The 20,820-nt window shown below is 44.5% G+C and overlaps 1 protein-coding gene across 1 annotated transcript in view; it reads left to right on the top strand.

Moving 5' to 3' along the window:
* The window catches only part of C8B (complement C8 beta chain), a 39,071-nt gene that overhangs the window by 17,671 nt on the left and 580 nt on the right, over positions 1 to 20,820 (top strand). The window contains exons 6-11 of the mRNA XM_006096101.3: positions 401 to 598; positions 1,860 to 2,100; positions 5,971 to 6,099; positions 8,807 to 8,970; positions 15,844 to 15,997; positions 18,572 to 18,640. Coding sequence (XP_006096163.1) covers positions 401 to 598; positions 1,860 to 2,100; positions 5,971 to 6,099; positions 8,807 to 8,970; positions 15,844 to 15,997; positions 18,572 to 18,640 — 955 coding nt within the window. The remainder of the gene's footprint in view (positions 1 to 400; positions 599 to 1,859; positions 2,101 to 5,970; positions 6,100 to 8,806; positions 8,971 to 15,843; positions 15,998 to 18,571; positions 18,641 to 20,820) is intronic.

Here is a 20,820-nt window from a genome sequence, read left to right as displayed (position 1 = left end):
GATTAAGTCCAACTTAGAGCAAGTCATCTTAGAAACCCTGGTGTTTTTATGCCAGCACATTCTCTCACAATGCCTCTCTTTGCTCCTCACTCTCCTACCTTCTGATTCGACCACACTAGAACCCCTTTCCCACCTCCATGCCTTTGCCTAAGCCGAGCCTACAGTCCAAAATGTGCTCTACTTTTCTGCCAGTTGAAATCCAAACAAAGCACTCATTTCTAAATATCACCCCTCAGTATTGAACATCTCTGTCTCTCCTACTGGGGTGAGAGCCCTGGGGGGTGAGGACAGTGTTGGCTGTGAGTGCCTGGCAAACAGTAAGAGGACTGTAGGTGTTTGTTGACTTGTACAGAACTGATGGAAGTCAAATGACATAGGAACTTTTTTTTTCTTCCTTTAGACCCAAGGCAAATATGAATTTGCGCTGACAGAATATGAATCTTACTCAGATTTTGAGCGTAATGTCTCAAAGGCGGAAAGAAAGCAGTCTAGTTTCAGCATTGGTTTTACAATCCCTGGATTCTTTGAACTTGGCATGAACATGGCAAATGATAATGGCCAACGTTTTGTCAGCCGAACCAAAAGGTTTTCTCATACTGTAAGTAACCTCTTGGGGCTCTTCCGTTTCTCTCTATTCATTTGAATTTTCATGCCCACTGATGTGTCCATATTCCACATTACTTACTAATCCTAGCAACCAATTGTAATTCTATTATCTTGAAAATCTCTTCACACACACACACACACACACACACACACACACAAAATAGCTTGGTCATATGTTGACTTACTTTTTAGAAGACCAGGCAGCGGTAGCCTTCTCAAATTATTTACCCTTGTTTTCTAATAAGCTTTTCCCCTTGGTTTTCATTCATTGAAGATTATAGCTTTGCCAACCAGATCAGCTCTGGAGGCTTTCTAACCCAGCAATCTAACTTCCATATCAAACTTTCAGCTGACATTCTTCTCCAGAAAGTCACCCAAGACCTCCCTTCGGACTTCTTGGGGCATTGGGTGGAGCTGACCTCACCGCATGCACCTGTTTCTTCTGTATTCACCCTGCTCCTTATCCGTTCCCTTCCCGGGTTCTAATATCCTCACCTGGTCTTTATTTAATTCATGACACCTTCCCTTCTGAATCTACAGCCCGCCTGGTGACCTCTTCTCTCACCTCCCTCTTCTATGAGGACAAGCCCTGAGCCTTCCTCCCACACAACTTTTTTCTGTAAAGGGCCAGAGAGCAAATATTTTAGGCTTTGTGGGGCCCTACAGGCTCTGTTTCCACTACTCAACTCTGCCACTGTAGTGACAGCAGCTTTGGACATAAACATAGGGGCTTAGCTGTACTCCAATAACACTTCATTTCCAAAGCCAGGCCTCAGTTTGGTGTGCGGGCTATGGCTGGTTGTCTCTGGCCACACACAATGGCTAGTCTTCCTACAGCCCGGCTATTACTCTTTTCAGCAGAAGATCATGAAGAAGTTGCTTTCACGGGTCAGCAAACCCTGCGTCCCATCAGAGTTGCCGCTGTGCCCCTGCTGCCCCTGCTGCCCCTGCTGCCTCTGCTGCCTCTGCTGTCCCTGCTGAGTCTGTTTCTGGTTGCCTCCCCTTCTCATTCCTCATTTGCTACTTTAAGGACCTGAGAGAAGAGCGAGCTCTTCCACGCTGAAAAGGACATCGGAATATTTATGAGACTTGAGAGCTTGTCGGAGAGGCCGTCTCCCCTCAAGTGTCCTAAAGGAATCATAAGAGTGATGACCCCGGGCCGAGAACACCGGGTGGTATTTGTAAAGTTCATCTTCTCGTTCCAGATTCCTAACTTTAAAGGTCTGGTTTTCCCATGTTGGTATTTCATTTAGAGAAGCAGATTTCTGCACGCGCGCTCTGACCTTGAGGTGGCCCGCTATAAGCTGAAATCCCGAAACCTCATGCTCCATTACGAATTCCTCCAGCGAGTCAGGCAGCTGCCCCTGGAGTATGCCTACGGCGAGTACAGAGACCTCTTCCGCGATTTCGGGACCCACTACATCACGGAGGCCGTGCTGGGGGGCATCTATGAATACACACTTGTTATGAACCAGGAGGCCATGGAGAAAGCAGGTACCCAGCCCAGGGGAGCATGACTTTCCTGACGGGCCACGTGTGAGCTATATGTGTTGATGGGGAGAAGTGTCCATGAGTTGCTGGGAGAGGAGTTAGAAGCAGTGCTCCTTGTTCTCCTCCTCCCTCCCTGGCTATCCTTTCACAGTTTCTTTCTTTTTTTCTTTCTTTCTTTTTCCAGGTTTATTTTATTTTTTTTATTTTTATTTTTTTAAATTAAATTTTTATTGTTCAGATTACATTTGTTCCTCTCCCCCCCCCCATAACTCCCCTCCTTCCAGTTCCCGCCCCACCCTCCGCCCTCACTCCCCACCCACTGTCCTCATCCATAGGTGCACGATTTTGTCCAGTCTCTTCCCGAATCTCCCATTCCCCTTCCCCCCCCCCCAAGAATAGTCAGTCCATTCCCTTTCTATGTCCCTGATTCATTATAATCACCAGTTCATTCTGTACATCAGATTATTTATTCACTTGATTCTTAGATTCACTTGTTGATAGATGCATGTTTGTTACTCACAATTTGTATCTTTACCTTTTTCTTCTTCCTCTTCTTAAAGGATACCTTTCAGTATTTCGTATAATACTGGTTTAGTGGTGATGAACTCCTTTAGCTTTTCCTTATCTGTGAAGCTCTTTATCTGACCTTCAATTCTGAATGATAGCTTTGCTGGATAAAGTAATCTTGGTTGTAGGTTCTTGGTATTCATCACTTTGAATATTTCTTGCCATTCCCTTCTGGCCTGCAAAGTTTCTGTTGAGAAATCAGCTGACAGTCGTATGGGTATTCCCTTGTAGGTAATTGAGTGTCTTTCTCTTGCTGCTTTTAAGATTCTCTCTTTGTCTTTTGCTCTTGGCATTTTAATGATGATGTGTCTTGGTGTGGTCCTCTTTGGATTCCTTTTGTTTGGGGTTCTCTGCGCTTCTTGGACCTGTAAGTCCATTTCTTTCTCCAGGTGGGGGAAGTTTTCTGCCATTATTTCTTCAAATAGGTTTTCAATATCTTGCTGTCTCTCATTTTCTGGCACTCCTATAATTCTGATATTAGTCCGCTTGAAGCTGTCCCAGAGGCTCCTTACACTATCTTCACACTTTCGGATTCTTTTTTCATTTTGCTTTTCCAGTTGGGTGTTTTTTGCTTCTTCGAATTTCAAATCTTTGGTTTGATTCTTGTGCTCCTCTGGTCTGCTATTGGGTATAATATTCTTTATTTCAGTCCGTGTATGCTCACTTTCTAATTTCTTTATCGTAGCATCGAGGGTCTCATTAGTTTTCGTGAGGCTCTGCTCAAGTTTATTGCAAGCCCTCAAAATTGCGATTTTTAGCTCCATATCCTCCATTTCTGTCATGTTTTTTTGTCTCCGCATCTTTTATGCTTTCTTGGTGCACCCCCTTGTGGTCTTTGTGCGCAGTCTTGTTCTAGTTAAGCCTTAATTGTAGTTAATACTAGAGGGATTTGACCACCAGGCCAACTGGCTGTGAGAATCAGCTGTGTGGAAAACTTCTGTCCTCTGGGGAGGTGCTAATCTAGCCTTTGCCTGAGGCAATCCAGCAAATGGCTCTGCGCAGGGCTTGGGCGGGGCGGGATCAACAGGGCAGGGGAGGGAGCAGTTATGGCCGCTCTCAGTCCGTCCCCAGGGGCTCCGCCTCTCTGTCCCAGCAACCGCTGCAAACCTCGGAGGGACCGTAGCCAGACAGTCCCACTTCTCCTGTTTGAGTCTGGGTCCCTAGAGACTCACCCGGATCTGTAGCCCAGAGTCTGAGACTCCCTCCTGATTGAAAATGACAACCGCGCCCTCAGCCACCAGCCCGCTTTGCGCGAGCACCACCGTACCTTTAAATTTTCCACACTGCGCCTCCTCTGAGCCTCGTAATGCTGTTGTTTTTCCTTCTAGTTGAAGAGTCTCTCCTCAGCCAGCCTTCCTGTGGTCTGGTTGATGTCCGTTCCGTCTTTTAGTTGTATTTTTGAAGTGGTTGTTTGCGGCAGTAGTCTCCGGTGTTTACCTATGCCGCCATCTTCGATTCTCCCCTATCCTTTCACAGTTTCATTTGCAGATTCCTCATCCTTTTTTTTTTTAACTTGTTAATGTTTGTCCTTCAGCCAGCCCTCTGTCTGGGCAGTCCTCTTTTCTACAACTATTCTCTCCAGACAATAGCATCGAATCTCAGGCTTTTAAATGTCTCCCACACGCAGATAACCCCCAGTTTGTATATCCATCCTGCACCTCTTCTCTGCAACCAAGAGCTTATGTCAAAATGCCTCCTTGATATCGCCATTCAAATGCCTAACAACCATCATGCCCCCAAAGAGAACACTTGCTTTTCTTTCCCAAATACATTTCTTCCAGAATCATGGACATCTCATCCAACCCGTGGCTCCAACTGAAAACCTAGGAGTCAACCTTGGTTATTTTTCTTTCCTTTCCACCTATTAGCAAGTCCCTTTAGCTCCAGCCCCAATCACCTTTTCTCTCTATCTTTACCATTTCCATCTTACGCTCCCCTCAGCATCAGTCCTTCTCAAACGGTGAATGTGAATTATTTGAGAATCTTGTAAGAGGTACATTCTGATTCAGTAAGTTTCAGGTGAGACCCAGGATTCTGCATTTCTAGCAAGTGTGGACGTGATGTCCATGCTGCTGATCCACAAACCACACTTTAAATATCAAGGTGGGAGATCTTCACCACAGTCTCCAAACTAATATCCCTTCCTCCTCTGCGATCTGCTCTCCATACAGACAATACAGGTCTTTCCAAGTGTAATCTGCAAGTCTAAGGTGTGATCCCTGCTTCCCAATTGGTATTGTTTCAAACAGCGTGGAACTTGTCAGGTTAAGAGACCTGCCCCAGGTCACACAGTTTACAGTGGCAGAGCTGGACCTTGGCTATCCGTCCAGTGTACTCGCTAGAAGTCACAGGGTACCAAATATAAATGTATGTCATGGTGACCTTAGTCTTACCAAGGTCAAGGGTTCCACACCAGTAATTTATAAAGTGCTTTTCATACTTCCTCACACAGGCTCTGTGATCAAATAACTTGAGGAAACATAATTGATCCCACTTTAGGAGTTTCCCAAGCACACTGCCATGCCATGACCTCTCCACCTCATCTGATGCCACACTGGTCACACTTACTGGACTACAACAGAAGCCCATTTGCTTATAAAACCTACCAGTACAAGAATTATAAGTGATAGTATTAAGGGGTTAATGTTTCAAGGAACATGCGTGGGGCAATACTGATTACCAGACAACCCAAGTAGTCAAAATTCCTATTCTTTCACTGGCCTCGAAGTGCTACAGAAAGGCGCTACAAGGCACCCTGAGGTTTCAGCAAGCCAGGGGAGGAGGATGCCTTGGGGAGAATTAGAGCGGAGCAAGTGGGAAATGATCCAAAAATGAAGAAGAAATGAGGAAGGGGCCCCTTTGCCAGGTACTGGACCAGGCACTTCATATACATTGCCTCAATCAATTTATAAGCTCACTCTACTGCATCGAAGATTAGAGATGGGTGGGTCAGGGATGGGAGACATTGCAACAGCCTATATTCCCTGGACCAGTCCCTAGAAACTTCATAAGGAACCACGTTTTTGGAAAAGGACTCTGAGCACTTCCCCTCATGGGTGGGTGGCAAATGCCCTCAGAGACCATAGAGAGTCTGGGGGGAAGGTGGTCCTGGTTTTGTATGCGGTCTTGGTCCTGGTGCAGGAGCTGCTTGTATTTCCTGTCATCAGTCTGGCTTCCCATTTGTCTGAACCTGAGTCCCTGCATAGCCATGACACCCAGCAAGGGCTGGGCCTCTGGGATCAACCACAGGAAGGGGACAGGCTGGATTACCTTTTGGTCATGAGCCTCTTTTCTTGCTTCTTTCAGATTATTCTCTTAAGGATATTCACGCCTGTGCCCAAGCAGGTTTCAGAATCGGTGCTGCCTTTGCAGTAGTCTACCTCAAGCTCGGTGTGTCCATGGCCCTGTGCAAGGGTGTGCTGAAGGAAATCAAAGGTGAGCGGTAGGGGCACATGGCATCTTTCTCTTCTAGGACTCCAGGACTTGGTCTTTCTTTACGTTAAATACTGGATATTCCAAGGCATTTCAATTAAAATAGTAAGTCAGCCCTGGTCAGGCGGCTTAGCTGATTGGAGCATTCTCCACACACTAAAGGTTACGGATTTGATTCCTGGTCAGGGCACAAACCTATGTTATGGGTTTGAGCCCAATTGATCTCTCTCTCTCTCTCTCTCTCTCTCTCTCTCTCTCTCTCTCTCCTCTTTAAATTAGTAAAACATATCCTTAGGTAAAAATAAAAAAAAAAACATTCATTCAATAAAAATGTACCTACTCCTACTATGTGCTGGGCATACAAAAATGAATAAAATTGTATTTCTATCACACAAAGTAGGCAAACAAGGAACCAATGATAAGACAGTGACAGGCACCTAACCCAGTCGAGAGCATCAGGCAGGCTTCCTAAGGGAGGGGTCATTTGATTTGTCGCTGGAGGAGTAAAGATTCAAGGTTGTGTTTTAGGCAGGAAAAAGATCTAACAATGGAAAATTAGTCGGGGGTCTGGGTGGGAGTTGGCCTGGCTAGAGGTAGGATGCTAGAGCTGAGGAGGCAGGTGAGGAGGCTAGTCCTTCCCTGAGACAAAGGGCTTTACAGAGACTAGAAGAGCAGGTGAAGCCACAAACCATACAGCAGAGCCCATGTGGCAGGAGAGACCAGATCGGAGTGTGGCTGGGTTGCAAGGTGCATAATGAAGCCAGGGTGTAAATCCAGGCATCTTAAGAGCAGGAATCTTGAAGGCCTGATGGGGAAGCTTGGAATCAATACAGCCAGTGGAGTAGGAAAGAAAAGCTGATCAGCAGGGGCTGCAGTCCCCAACCCTCTGCACCTCCAGCAGCTCTCCTTTGTCTGCTCTGCTTACTAAGCTTATGCAAAGCAAGTTCTACAGCCAAACAAAAACAAGTATCAATTGCTGGTCTCCTGCATTGTGACTGATGTGTGGTTGACATTGTTGTTTGTTCATTTTGGTGCTGCTGGGTCGGGAGGTGCGTCCTACATGCGGAGGCACATATACAGGCGCTCTTTAATGATGACTTGTCAGCAGATGGAACATTATTCAGCACCCCAGAAATCCTTGCCAACCACGGCTTCTCCCTTCCTTCTGGAGATGACACCATCCTGACTCCTCCTTTCTTAATAGTTCTACCTCCCATATGACCCACTGACCAGTATGGCTCAGTGTGGCTTGTTTTTGAACTATATATGGATGGAACATCATCTTTTCAGTTCTCTGGGTGGAATTTTTGTTTTTGTTTTTTTTTATTCAACAGCATGATTTTGTGTATAACTATAGTTAGGTCATTTTCATCGCTGCATAGTATTTTGCTGTATGAATACAAGTTTGTCCATTCTGTTGAATTTGGATCATTTTGCTATGTCATGCACTTAGAATAAATGCTCCTATGAGTGTTCTTACACAGTCATCTGGTCCCTGTCTCTCCAGGGGCTACACCTAGGAGTGGAATTGTTGGGTTGTTGAGGATGTACTTTTTTTTATCTGTCTTCTAAAATGGTTGTCCCAGTTTACCCTCCTACCAGCAGTATGCGAACCTGCCTTCATACAACGCATGGTGTTGCAGGCTCAGAGCTGAGTAGTCACTTGACACCAGTTCTTTTGGCCTCGGGCACATAGATAAATTAGAATGGAACGACTCACTGATATGATAGAGGGCTTTATGGGAAACTCCGTGAAAAATCAAATCACTTTATAGTAGACACTCTTTTGTAGGTATGTATCCCATGCAGAGCCCAGCCTTTACAAATTCTCCCAGCTTTAGTCATCCCACACAAAGAAGTGCTAGAGCTTAGAGCTTGGGCAGAGTTCATGCATACATGAATTCCTTCACACCCAGTGCCTAAAAATTCTCATCTGCAAAGTAAAGATTATATGTTTCTATGTCACAGTGAAGATTGAATGAATACATGTACAACATTTAGAAATTAGTGACTAACACATAAATGATCAATAATCTATCTATCTACCAATCTACTCACCTATCTATGATCTATCAATCTACCCATATGAATGTATATATGTATGTATGTATGTATGTATGTATGTATCAGCTATCTACTAATTATTTACATACTAGAGGCCCGGTGCACGAATTCATGCATGGGTGGGGTCCGGCCAGCCCACTCCTATAGGGGCCAATCGAGGGGGGGGGGAAGGGTCATGGATGGTTGGCTGTCCAGGCCCGCCCCCAATTGGGGTGGGGGTGCGCCAATCTGGAGTGGGGCCAGCCGGGGGAGGGGCCACGGGCAGTTGGCTGGCTGTCCCCACCCCCGATTGGTCATTATGTCATTCTGGTTGCTTGGCTTTTATATATATAGATCTATGATTTATTTATCCATATCTATCTATCTATCTGATATCTATCTTCTATTGACTCACTTAGTGACTGGAATTTATGGATTCTCAAAATAAATGTCCCCTTGTTCTGCCTCCAACTTGCATCCTATATGATTAGGTGAGCTGCATTTTTCCCATTGCAATGTGACTCCCTTCTGGCAGGGATGTGTCTATCCACTTCTCCTGGGAAAACTCAGTGAATATCATGGTACCTAGGTTATTAGTTGGGTTGCAGTAAATGCTAAGGTGCAAAAGTAGATTCCCTGACATCCCAGGTCTCTGTGTCCATATCAGAAAGAAACAATAGGAAAAGCATGGTAGAGGACTTGGTGGTCCGTGTGCGAGGAGGAGCAAGTGAGTACGTCACCGCCCTGGCCTACAAGGACCTGCCGACAGCGGACCTGATGCAGGAGTGGGGAGATGCAGTGCAGTACAACCCCGACATCATCAAAATTAAGGTATTGCTGGGCAGCTGCTCTACCCATCCTCCCCTCTGCTCTGAACCAGGGTATGGGATACAGAACTCAATAAGGCCTACCCTAATCTTGAGGTGCATACATGAGAATGGAAAATATATCTGGAGTGAACCAATTACAGTGTAACTGCTCAGCACCAGCTAGTGACCCCCAACTCCCTCTCACTGGGGCCCCCACGTTGATAAAGAAAATTAACCACCAGCTTCTAACTAAAGCCTTCTTACATTAATATTGTTTCCATTCCATCAGAGAATTACTCATTCAATTATTTGCTCATTTAAATATTCATTCAGGCAACCAACAAATAGTTGTTGTGTTTCAGTAATGTGATAGGAACTAAGGCGCTGGAGGAAAATAGAGGGAGGTGCAAGGGTGAAAAATACAGTCTATGCTGCACAGTAAGACACATTCAGGCATAACAACCTCATTGGACAGGATAACACATCATGGGAATCATTAACATCTTTTGGGCACCTACTATTCCCATGACACTCGGCCAAGGGCTTTCATGGTGTCATTACAATTAATCCCCACAAGTCTGCAAGTTAAAATGTTTATCTTTATTTTGTGGCTGATAAAAAAAAATCAAGGTCACAGAGGTCGCACCCAATTGTGGCTGCTTGGGAGTCTCTATTGGGTCCAGACCTGAGACCTGCACCTTTCCCCTCCTCTCCAGACTTTCCTGCAGGTTTAGAGAATAAAAAATAATGATCCCAACCACCTGTCACCCAAACAAGAGCAGTTTTGCAAACTTAAACTAAAAGGACATTTGCCAGAACAAGACTGTCACACACATCAGCAGTGGTAGGTACTTGCCTGTGGGGCCTTCAGGATGGTGTCCATGTCATACTGTACACCGTCCTCCTCTTGCCGTCATGTGTACAGTCATTGATGGTCCAGCGTCAGCCCCTGGAGGTTTACTGTTGTAGTGAAGGAGGGAAAAGTTAGGGGCTGGAGCTCCAACACGAGACTCTGCAGTTCCCAGCCCTGCCAATTTCCTACAGGCTCTTTATTTGTATGTCAAACACATCATTTCTGCAGAACAAGAAGGCTGCCATTCATGTCCTCTAGTCAGTGGTGACACTTAGGCAAGCATTGATAAGGATAAAGTTGCAGGCAGCTCCAGAGAAATCTGGGGTTGGCTGATGGCATGGTGACATTGGGTGGCATCACATACGGGCATGGGAGAGAGAACAGGGAAAAATAGATCCCTAGTATTTACATTTTACTTATCTCTTACCTGAATTTTTTATTTGAAACTGAAAATTAATGAATTGTCCTGATTACCTACCTAAATAGGTTGGATGTGCCACCCTGCACATTGGGAATGTCAAGTGCCAAGTATATGATGTGATATGGGATGTGGTGTGTGTGGGGAGGGGAGGAGGGCATGTTAGCATGCTAAGCATCTCAACCAGGCCTGCAGGTGTGAAGCACTTTACTGAAGCTCAGAGGCTTCTCTGCATCTATGGGGTGCCATTCACATGCTCTATTCAGTGGAGGGTTCTGGAGCCTGTGTGGGCTGATGGAGGTGGGGGGGGAAGGTGAGAGAATCAGAGATGTTTTCAGGAGCAGGGGAGGCAGGTTTGTTGGAGGTGTTCCTAACCTGAGTTGGAAACATACATTCTGGGCAACCCACTCCCTCATGCAGTTTCTGGCAAGAGAAAACTGCAGATGGCTTCCCATGGTCTCTGAGGAGTTCTTCTCTGCAGAGTCACTGACCTGGTAGCTGGAGCAGTGATTGCTTCCAGGACAGCAGGGCCCTCTAAGTAAGCAATTCCTAGACACAGGTGGTGGCCAAGGCTTATACATAGACCTGCATTGAAGATGACGATCATGATACCTATAGGAGTCAGGTGGGCAGGGCAGAAAACCACAGAGGAACCCGTACACATTGTCTGCTGGCAAACTTGAGATACAGAGGCTCTCTGTTCAAAGGAGAGTTACAAGAAAGCGATAGACAAATGAAGAGCATTCTGAACACAGCAGATTGACATGACATTCAAGATGCAGGAGGCAAGGGTACGTCTGAAATATAGAAAAACAGAAATAAATTTGGAAAGTATTTGCTTTGTGATTATAACAAACATCAAGAAAACGAGGAATTGATGAACTAAAAAATAGAAGCTGAGATGTTTAGACACTAAGCAGACGAAAAGGGAAGTAGCTGAATACAGGGAACCAGGAGCACAGTAGCAGAATTAAAACCCACATTGGAAACTATAAAGAACAGAATTGACACTGCAGGAAATTGAGTCGATGATGTGGAAGGGGCTATAAAAATGTTCTTAGAATGTAGGAGCGAAAGACAACGAGATTAAAACAATGACATGTAAGAAATATGACAGAGAGAGAGCACAGAGTGGAAATCGAAATCTCAGGGACTTCTTCCTGAGAAAGAGACAAGAGTAAATGTGAAGATTCGTTCATCAAACACATAATGAGGGGAATTTCCCTGAGCTGACAGTGCCTCATTGAAAAGTAGGCAAAAGTACCAGGGGGAAAAAACTATAGTGAAACACATCCTGGTGATGTTTTTTGTTTTGTTTTGTTTTGTTTTGTTTTTTTAATTACTTTTAGAACAAATATAGCCTATAACTATAAAAGTCACACTGGTCTTAGAATTCTTTGTAACACTAAGATACCAGAAGATAATGAAGTGACAACCATGGTCCAGAAGGAAAAAGCTTGTGGCCCATTGAAATGATCCTTAATGGATAAGAAATCCCAAAGATATGTTGAGATGTTAAAGGAAGTACGTACAGATTTTGCCAGATTTAGCAAGTGAAAATGCAGGATGTCAAATTAAATTTGAATTTCAGACAGGTAAGGAATATTCTTTGAGTCTTAGCGTCTCCTCAGTATTTCATGAAATATATATATATATTTTTAAATATATTTTATTGATTTTTTTACAGAGAGGAAGGGAGAGAGATAGAGAGTTAGAAACATCGATGAGAGAGAAACAGCGACCAGCTGCCTCCTGCACATCTCCTACTGGGGATGTGCCCGCAACCCAGGTACATGCCCTTGACCGGAATCGAACCTGGGACCTTTCAGTCCGCAGGCCGACGCTCTATCCACTGAGCCAAACCGGTTTCGGCTCATGGAATATATTTATATTAAAAAGTTATTTGTTGTTTCTCTCAATTCCATTTTACCTGGGAATTCTTATTTAACGGGCAACCCTAGTCACCAGGCCTATGATCCATGTACATTTCTCTAGTGGTCAGGGTAGCTAGATTGTGGTCTGAGATCCAGGCTGATAGAAGACATTGTATGGAGCTCAGGCATTGCCCAAGGTAGAAAGAAAAAGTATAGCAGCGAATGGTGCTCACAAAGATGTCAGGACAACCTAGGTTACACTGCAGTAAAAACAACCCCTAAATCTCAGTGACATGTTCCGAAGTGTACTGGCCAGGGGCTTTCCTCAATGGCACTCAGGGAGCCAGGCGATGGAGGTTTTATCTTGGCATCTGCTCCCAAGATCACCACAGCAGTGGTGAGGGAACAGGAAAAGTCAGCTCACTTTGCTCCCAAGGTGTCACCAGGGAAGGGACACTCCCTCTGCACACCTTTCACTGCTCGAAACAAGTCACGTTGCAAACCTGTCCTTAAGGATGGCAGAGATTGCAGCCCTGCCGCCTGCCCAGAAAGCAAAGAAGCGGACATATTTGCTCAACAGTGATAACCAGCACACCTTTCTAAAACAGCTTCGTCAAAGACGCTCTCAAAGCACATCACTCTGACCAAGGGAAGGTTTACAATACCGATGGCGAGGTAGCACTGCCTGGTAAGATAATGTTGGACTTAGACTGCTGGATAGCACCCTTAGCAATAAATTCTGAATTTCAAATGAGGAAACCATGAATATCTTTAAATGGCAGGTTACACACCAACCAAATAATTTTGCCACAAATGAAATTCTAAATGTGTCTGCAATTTATAAGGTACATCTCAAAGAAATAGACAACACTTAAGACTCAGATGATGAATAAAGATGCAAAATTTTCAACTTCTCTAGGAGCTAAAAGTTAAAGTAACAAAGCAATATTTTTAACCTATCAAATTGATAGTTATTGAAAATCTATAACACTTAATGTCCATTGAGAGTGATGAAATGGGCACTTGTATTAAATGAGATGGGACTGTAAATAGGTACAACCCTTTAGGAAAAGAATTTAATTATATATATCCAAACTTTTAAAATGCTTATAGCTTTTGATTCAATAACCCTAAGTGCAGAATCAGCTAAATAAATAATTTTAAAAGTTGGTAAAGATGCATGTATAAAAACATGCCTTGAGCTATGTTGTTTGTAATAGCAAAGGAGAAAAGAAAAAGGAAACAACCTAAATATTTAATAACAGGACAAGCGTTGTATATATTCTAGTTCAAGCATGTCAAACTCTAGGCTTGTGGGCCACATGCCTCATTTATTTGGCCCATGTTAGCCTTTGAGTTTGACATGCTTGTTCTAGTTCATCCATACACAGGATTCTATGCAGCCATAAAAAAATTATTTTATGCTCATATGATGTGAAGTGAAAAAAGTGGAATATAAAACTACACTTGCCTTAAGCCACCTATTTGGGGTAAATATTTTTCCACCTACCTATCCAAAAATATATACTTGCAAGAAACAGGCCACAATGGTAACAGTTCAAATCCTTTCCCACTACTGTGTGGCTCTGGTTAATCTATTTAACTTTTCTGTGACTTAGCCTTTTCATCTGTAAAATGGGAATACAGAAGACCATCTACCTGACTCATAAGATTGTTATAAAGATTCAGTTAGATTATGTTTGTCAAGTATTTGTTTCAGCACCTAATAAATGCTGGCTATGGCAATAATTATTATCATTGAAAATGTCGATCACCAGGGTCCATTGTAGAGAAGTGCATGGCACTGAACAGATAGCACCCATCATCTCTTTGCAGCAATATGATAAATAAAATTTTTATAAGGGCAGGGATGCTATGGACCCAATAATCAAGGTGAGAAATTAGGACTGTGTATTTAGGGGAAGAGATGGGAAGAAAAAGAAGGGAGGAAAGCAGGGAGAGAGGCAGGAAAGAAGAAGAGCAAAGAGGACCAGCAAACCAAAGAACAGGCAGCTGTGTCATATTAACTTGATTTAAAGAGGGAGCTGTGAAGATCTGAGAGTTTCTGCTCAGAACTCCACCAAAGTCTGCAAAATGTGGAGACCACTGGGATAAGGTTAGAAATGGAAATAGTCAATAATAATAATAATAGTCACTTTTATTAATAGTCCTCATGAACTAGTAGGAAAAACAAAGGCTTTGGGTTAGAACCCTGGCTGCTCTTTTATGAGTTATTTGACTTTGTTCAGTTACTCAACCTCCCCTGAAAACAGGACTAATAACTGCTGCCTTATGAGAATGAAGTGGGATCATATTTGTAAACCACCAGCACAGCTTCTAGCACAAAGTATACCTGGGAGATTTATTCCAGTTCTGCCCCTGACTTTCTCCCTCTCCTGGAGCAAATCTCAGTGCTGGGTTCTCCCTGAAAGGGAAAGCTGCTGGTTGGAGCCCATGGTTGGTGTACAGCAAACCCTCCCCCATGCACAGGCCAGCAGGCTGGAAGGTTCTGCAAACAGCCTCTGGATCAATTCATTGACCACAAAACGGTGAGACAATGGGACCACCAAGGGGCCTTGCTCTGCCCACTGGGGCGAAGGTCAGCATCAGAAGCATTAAGAAATGGAAGCAATTTTCTTCTCACTGGAGGCTTCTATTAGGCATGATTGCCTGCATTTAGACAGACCCTAAACTCTCTAGGGCTGGATTAGGGCAGGATCACAACCAAAATCTGGAGAGGAACCTGGCCCTGGAGCTGAAACTAGAGCGAAGAGACTGAATAGTTTTAACTACCTTTTGGAATGTGGCCTCTGGCTTTTCCTGACCTACAAACACCACCACTTCCATCTGTGGCTTCCAAGTCTCAGACACTGCTGAGCTCTCTGGGCGACCAGCATCTCTCTTTGTGCTTCTACCATTCTGCTATGCACACCCTCTCCTCCATGCCTGCTGCTACTGGCCTGATGGTGAGGTCTCCAATCCTCCTGGAATTGATCCACTTTATCAGCGGTTTTCACTAAGCTCAGGGCTGGATCCTAGAGGCAGAGCTGAGGAGTTTGTAGCCCTGATCTTCAATTTATAATCTTCTAACTAGACGAGAGACAGAGATTTCAACACATAAAAAATCTAATGACAAGTGAGCAAAAATAATTTGTATTGAATGAGTAGTAGAGTATTCTGAGCATTTCATGGTGGGAAGGTGTTCTGTGAGCTCTGGAGCTTGGGAAAGGCTTCCCAATAGTGGCTCTGGCATGGTGTGAATGCTTCTGGTAGATTTTGACGAGGGAGTGATGTTAGAACCAGGTTCCCGTAATACTTTCAAAGAGCTCCTTGAAAATCACCTCCTCTCCCCACCAAAGACAGATGAACCACCTGCTCCTCTCTATCCATTAATTTTCCCCTGTTACCTGTGCTGTAAGTATCCGTTAGTATGCTTGTCTCTACCTTTGGATTCTGAATTTCTTGTGAGTGGGAATTTTATCTTTTCCTTACTTGTGCTGACTTCCTGGCACTTATTCAGTAAGTATTGGTTGGCCTGAACTTGAATGAGCTTATTTGTGGATAGTAGGTGGAGTGGGACAGAGAGATGATGGGGCATCCATCTACACGCTGGGGCATTTATCCAATGCCATAGGGATCTACTTTGGGTCTCTGTGCACTGACCCCTTGCCCATTCCTGGGGATCCCTGCTTTATGCTTCTATTTGATGAATGTTTTCCTCTGACATAAAAGGCTTTGCTCGCTTCCCAGGCATCGCCGCTGTATGAGCTGGTGACCTCCACAGACTTCGCCTACTCCAGCACAGTGAAGCAGAACATGAAGCAGGCCCTGGAGGAGTTCCAGAAAGAAGTCAGCTCCTGCCTCTGTGCCCCCTGCAAAGGGAATGGGATCCCTGTCCTGAAAGGTACCATTTCCGGGGCAGCTGGTATCCCTGGTGGGAGCCGTCATGTGGAGAGCTGGTTCTGGGGCCAGAACATGTTATCAAAACCTCATACCCTCTAGAGTAGTTCAAGGAGAGTTTCTAGGTCAATCCCTAGCCTCTGCCTTGAGCCCCAGGGTCTGTCATGAAGCTCTTTTCATTATCTCAATGGGAAAAGGGGGGCCCCCTAAACATTGGAGGCCCTTAAACCTGAGCTTCTTCAACCTAACTCGACATTAGGACTATGGGCATGCCTTGGAGACAGTGCAGCCCTGGTTACAAAGTGGGTATCTCAATAAAGTGAGTCTTAATCTTTTTGCTGGTGGGGAGTCTTGCCTTCCCTCTGTAAAAAAAAAAAAATGCAACACCTGTGAGGGGCAATAAAGTGAAGGGCAATAAAACAAGGTATGCCTGCACTTGAGACGTTCAGAACTACTGATGCTTGGGCCCAACCTGGATCTTGATATGAGTATCTCCGGAGAAGGGCCCTTCATCAGGATGGTGACACCCTTCCCACCAGCCTGGGTGTGACCCACAATTGCTGAAGTCCCCACATCTCCTGGACGCACCTAGGAGACCCCTGCCCTCAGGTGCAGCTGATGGCAAAGCTCACGCCATTCCTCTGAGGCAGCAAATCCCAGCCGGGCTGCAGGCGAGAATCGCCCAGAGAGCTTTTCACAAACACAAAGCTGTTGGTCCTGCCCAAAGTAATTAAAGTGAATCCTTGGGATTGGCCTTTAAAAAAGCCTCCCAGATGATTCCACTGCAGAGTCAGTGCTGAGAAGCTGTTCTGTAGCTGAATTCAGTGGTAGACAGGATCGAGGATTTCAATGAGCTGATAGACTAGTGGGTGTTACATTGAACTGCACCAAGTGCTAGTAGAAGTGTCTGTTAGTCTAGCTCCAAGGAGTCAGAATGTAGGCAACTAGGACATGCTGCTCTGGCTGTCAGGATATCTGGGTTCCAGCCACAGGGACACAGTAGGTGACAGTTGCATTAAACTGAAGACAGGAGCAGGCTGAGGCTGTGTGGTCTGTAACAGAAGTGGGGATGGACTCAGGGAATCTCTTCTGGCCAAAAAAGAAGCCCTGGGATAAGCAGAGGAAACGTTTTGTTCATCTCCTGACCAAGACATGGTGAGAAGATTGGAGGACTGGGGAGGGGAGCAAGGATGGGCCACTAGAACTTGATTCCTAACTTTGAGGATCACACTGGGGTCCTTGCAGTGGGCAAAACAAACTTGGAAGAGGCTGGAGCCTGGCTTCTTATGCTCCTCTTGTGATGGGCTAGCAAAACTCTGAGGAAGCATCCAGTCCAGCCTGCTGCCAAAACAGGGCACCTAGAGCAGCTGGTTCCAGTAGATTCCAGGCCAGGGAGCCCATTGGAGTTGGCAGAACAAGCCAAGTGGATGGAGCAAGCTCAGCAGAGGGGACCCAGAGAAGACCTGTTCTCATGGAGAAAGATCCCAGCTACCCAGCAGAGATTGAGGAGTGTGTGTCTACCTTGTTGGACAAGATGGATATGAGCACAGCAGACATAAGTGAGAGCCTAAGGCTGGGAAGTTCTACCATTAGGACAAGGACACTGAGTGAGGGTCAGTTCAGCAGGAAGGAAGTCAGCCACCAGCTCAAGATTTTGATCTAGGGTTGCTGAAATCCCCATTGCCTTGTGTGAAATTTGGACCTGGGAACTGGGACCCACCTGAGGTAAGGGAGAACATGAAGACAGGGCTGGAATGCTCGCAGGGCCTGCTTTATGAAGGACAGTCCTGTGAAGAGATTCAGTGTGACCCAGATGAGAAGACTCCAGGGTGACATGTTACAGATAACACAAGGAATAACTTACAGGATATTAGACCTGGCCCAAAATAGGATAAGACATCAAAGTGAGTTCCCCATCACTAGAGGTGTACAAGCAGAGGTTAGATAATTAACTTGGGGTGAAAATGACCAGTGGCCTCGCTGACCACAAATGTGGCTTTTGACTCTGAGCAACAAGACTAGGTCAAATATCTACTAACTACAGGCCCGGTGCACAAAATTTGTGCACGGGGAGGCGGGGGTCCCTCAGCCCGGCCTGCAACAATAAAAGTGTTCCAGCCTGGCCAGATGCCCTCCGCAGCCAGGCATGGAACACTTGCCTCATTGCTGTGGTGAAGAAGCAAGCATTCTGCCAGGCCACTCACACCCCCCACCCCGGGACTGGGGGACTCTGGTGGGGCTGAGAGGACTGGGTGCTGCCATCTTGTGGCTATGGGCACCAACATCTTTGTGATGGAGTGATGGTTAATTTGCATATTACCCTTTTATTAGATAGGGTGAGTAGTATTCCTCAACAACCCCATATAATTCAACTCCATATGATGGCAATAAATATGTTCTTTATGAGCAAAGGATCCTCAAGAAAGGAGTAGGTATTCTTGGCACTGAACCTTCTTATTTCAGATGATTCAACTAAATGTCTCTAACTGGATGGGAAAGCAGTGATGTAGAGAACTGAACTCCAAGGTTCTTTCATCACGTTGTTATAGTTCATGTTCTCTCTGCATTGTCTTTTCAGAATCGCACTGTGACTGCATCTGTCCCAATGGATTCGAAGGCCAAGGCTGTGAGATCACCTCACGGAAAAGTAAGGAGCCTTTGAGAGTTGGTGGGGAAAGGGAACACTAGAGGAAGTCCAGAGAGTAATTTGAAAGAGAAGAGCAAGGTGGGAGTTTCTGGTAGGGAGCTGGATGCTATGAAACTTGAGATCCATCCTGGCTATAGATTATAGATTTCATTACTGTCACAACTGAGAGTGCTTCATGTTATAGGACTGCTAATGGCATTTGCAAGTCTTCTCTTTAGATCATTCTGGAATGCTTACCTTTTTTTTTTAATTTAGTCAACTCCTATTCAGTCCTCAAATTCCAGTGCAGATGCCCCTTTGTTCTGTAAAAAGTGCCCTAACTCCCTTCTCTCCCCAAGTAGAATTAGTTAATTCTTCCTTTGGATTCCTGTAGGACTTCGAACATATATTTACTATAGCTCTTAGCACATTGTACTTAGGGTTCTGTGTGTCTATTTCCCCTGTATATTTGAGTAAGGATGACATGTTTAATTTATCTGTGTCCCCATGTCCCAAGACAGCTGGGGCTCAGTGGTATGTGTTGAAGGAACAAATGAAAGTCTAAACTATCACTAAGATCCCTTCCAGCTCTCAAACTCTTTGGCTGGTTTATTATCTAAGAGTTCTCAACCCCTTACTCCTCCTTCCCTTTATTTTCCTTGCTGCAGCTTTTTGGTGATACCACTATAAAAGGAAATGGCACATTAAGTAGAAACAATAAACATAAATAAACATTTATTAGGCACTTTACCGTGTAGCAGGCACCTTGCTGAGTGCTTGGACTCAGCTGGGTTCAAATTCCATCCCAATCATTTAATAACTGTAACCTTGACCACCTTACTTCACCTCTTTGTACCTCAGTCTCCCCATCTGTAAAATGGAGATGATGATATTAACTTTCCAATAGAGTTAGTTGTCTCGAGTTTCTCATCAGACATATAAAGCACTTCTAATGATGTTGAATACATTGTAAGAGACAAATGAATATTGACTAGTTTGTTTTAGAGCTAAGTAAATAGTGCTACCTGCATTAAATCCTTTTGATTTTTACATGTATTTTACATATTTTATAGCTTACATAAATTAAATTTGTATTTTACACATATTAAATTTTTTAATCCTCACAACAACCTCATAAAGTAGATACTACAAATATCCCCATTTTAAAGGTGAAGAAACAGATTTAATAGGCCATGAACTAATGGGCACACAGTTAGTATGTGTAGGAACCCAGATTCAGGTCCCTTGGGTCTGACTACAGTCTTTGACCTTGACTCCTGCCTGCACTATTCCTGTCCCCAGCAACACGTTCAGGATTGTCTTCACTCCCTCTCTTCCCACACCTCAACCAGGCCCCACCCAGGGACCTGCCAGGGAGTGTGCAATCAGACAGCCCCAGTATTTCTGCTGGTTGGCAGAGACCTTGGAAAACTGCTCCCCCAGTCTTCTCATTTTACAAATGGGAGGCCCAGAGATAGGAAGTAGTGTATTCAGAATTATACTGAGAGTGAGAGGCTCAGCCAGACACATGGTGTATCTTGGTGGATATAATTGACCATTTGCCAATCTCATCAACCAAAAAATCCCCAGAGCAAACACAAATGTCAGTGTTATTACCTCAGTTAACACACACAAGGCTCACAGTAGATGACATAGCTCCTATTTTACACATTGAGAAATAAAGTATTCAGCGTCCTATAGTTGAAAAGCATTCATTCAACAAATATTCACTAAGAGTCTCCTATATGCCAGCTCAAATGCTGGGATTCGGTGGTGAGAGAGCAAATAAATCAGATATAGTTCCTGTCATCATGGAGATTCCTCTTTAGAAAGAAAGGCCAACATTATTTAAATTGTCCCAGAGATATATTTAAAGTTTTAATTGTAACAAAATGCTACGAGAGCTTCAAATATGAAAAATTGATAGGGAGTTAGGGTCAGGAAAGGTTTCCCTGTAGGAATTAACACTTAAACTGATATCTGAAGGGGAATAAGACTGTCAGTGGTTCTCAACCTTCCTAATGCCGCGACCCTTTAATACAGTTCCTCATGTTGTGACCCAACCATAAAATTATTTTCGTTTGCTACTTCATAACTGTAATTTTGCTACTGTTATGAATCGTAATGTAAATTATCTGATGTGCAGGGATGTATTTTTCATTGTTCGCGACCCATAAGGTTGAGAACCACTGGAACTAGAT

Source organism: Myotis lucifugus, unplaced genomic scaffold (genome assembly GCF_000147115.1).
Source record: "Myotis lucifugus unplaced genomic scaffold, Myoluc2.0 scaffold_168, whole genome shotgun sequence".
In the NCBI taxonomy this organism is placed as follows: Eukaryota; Metazoa; Chordata; class Mammalia; order Chiroptera; family Vespertilionidae; genus Myotis; species Myotis lucifugus.
The sequence above is the reverse complement of the archived record's forward strand: the minus strand, read 5'-3'. Positions and strand labels throughout refer to the sequence as shown.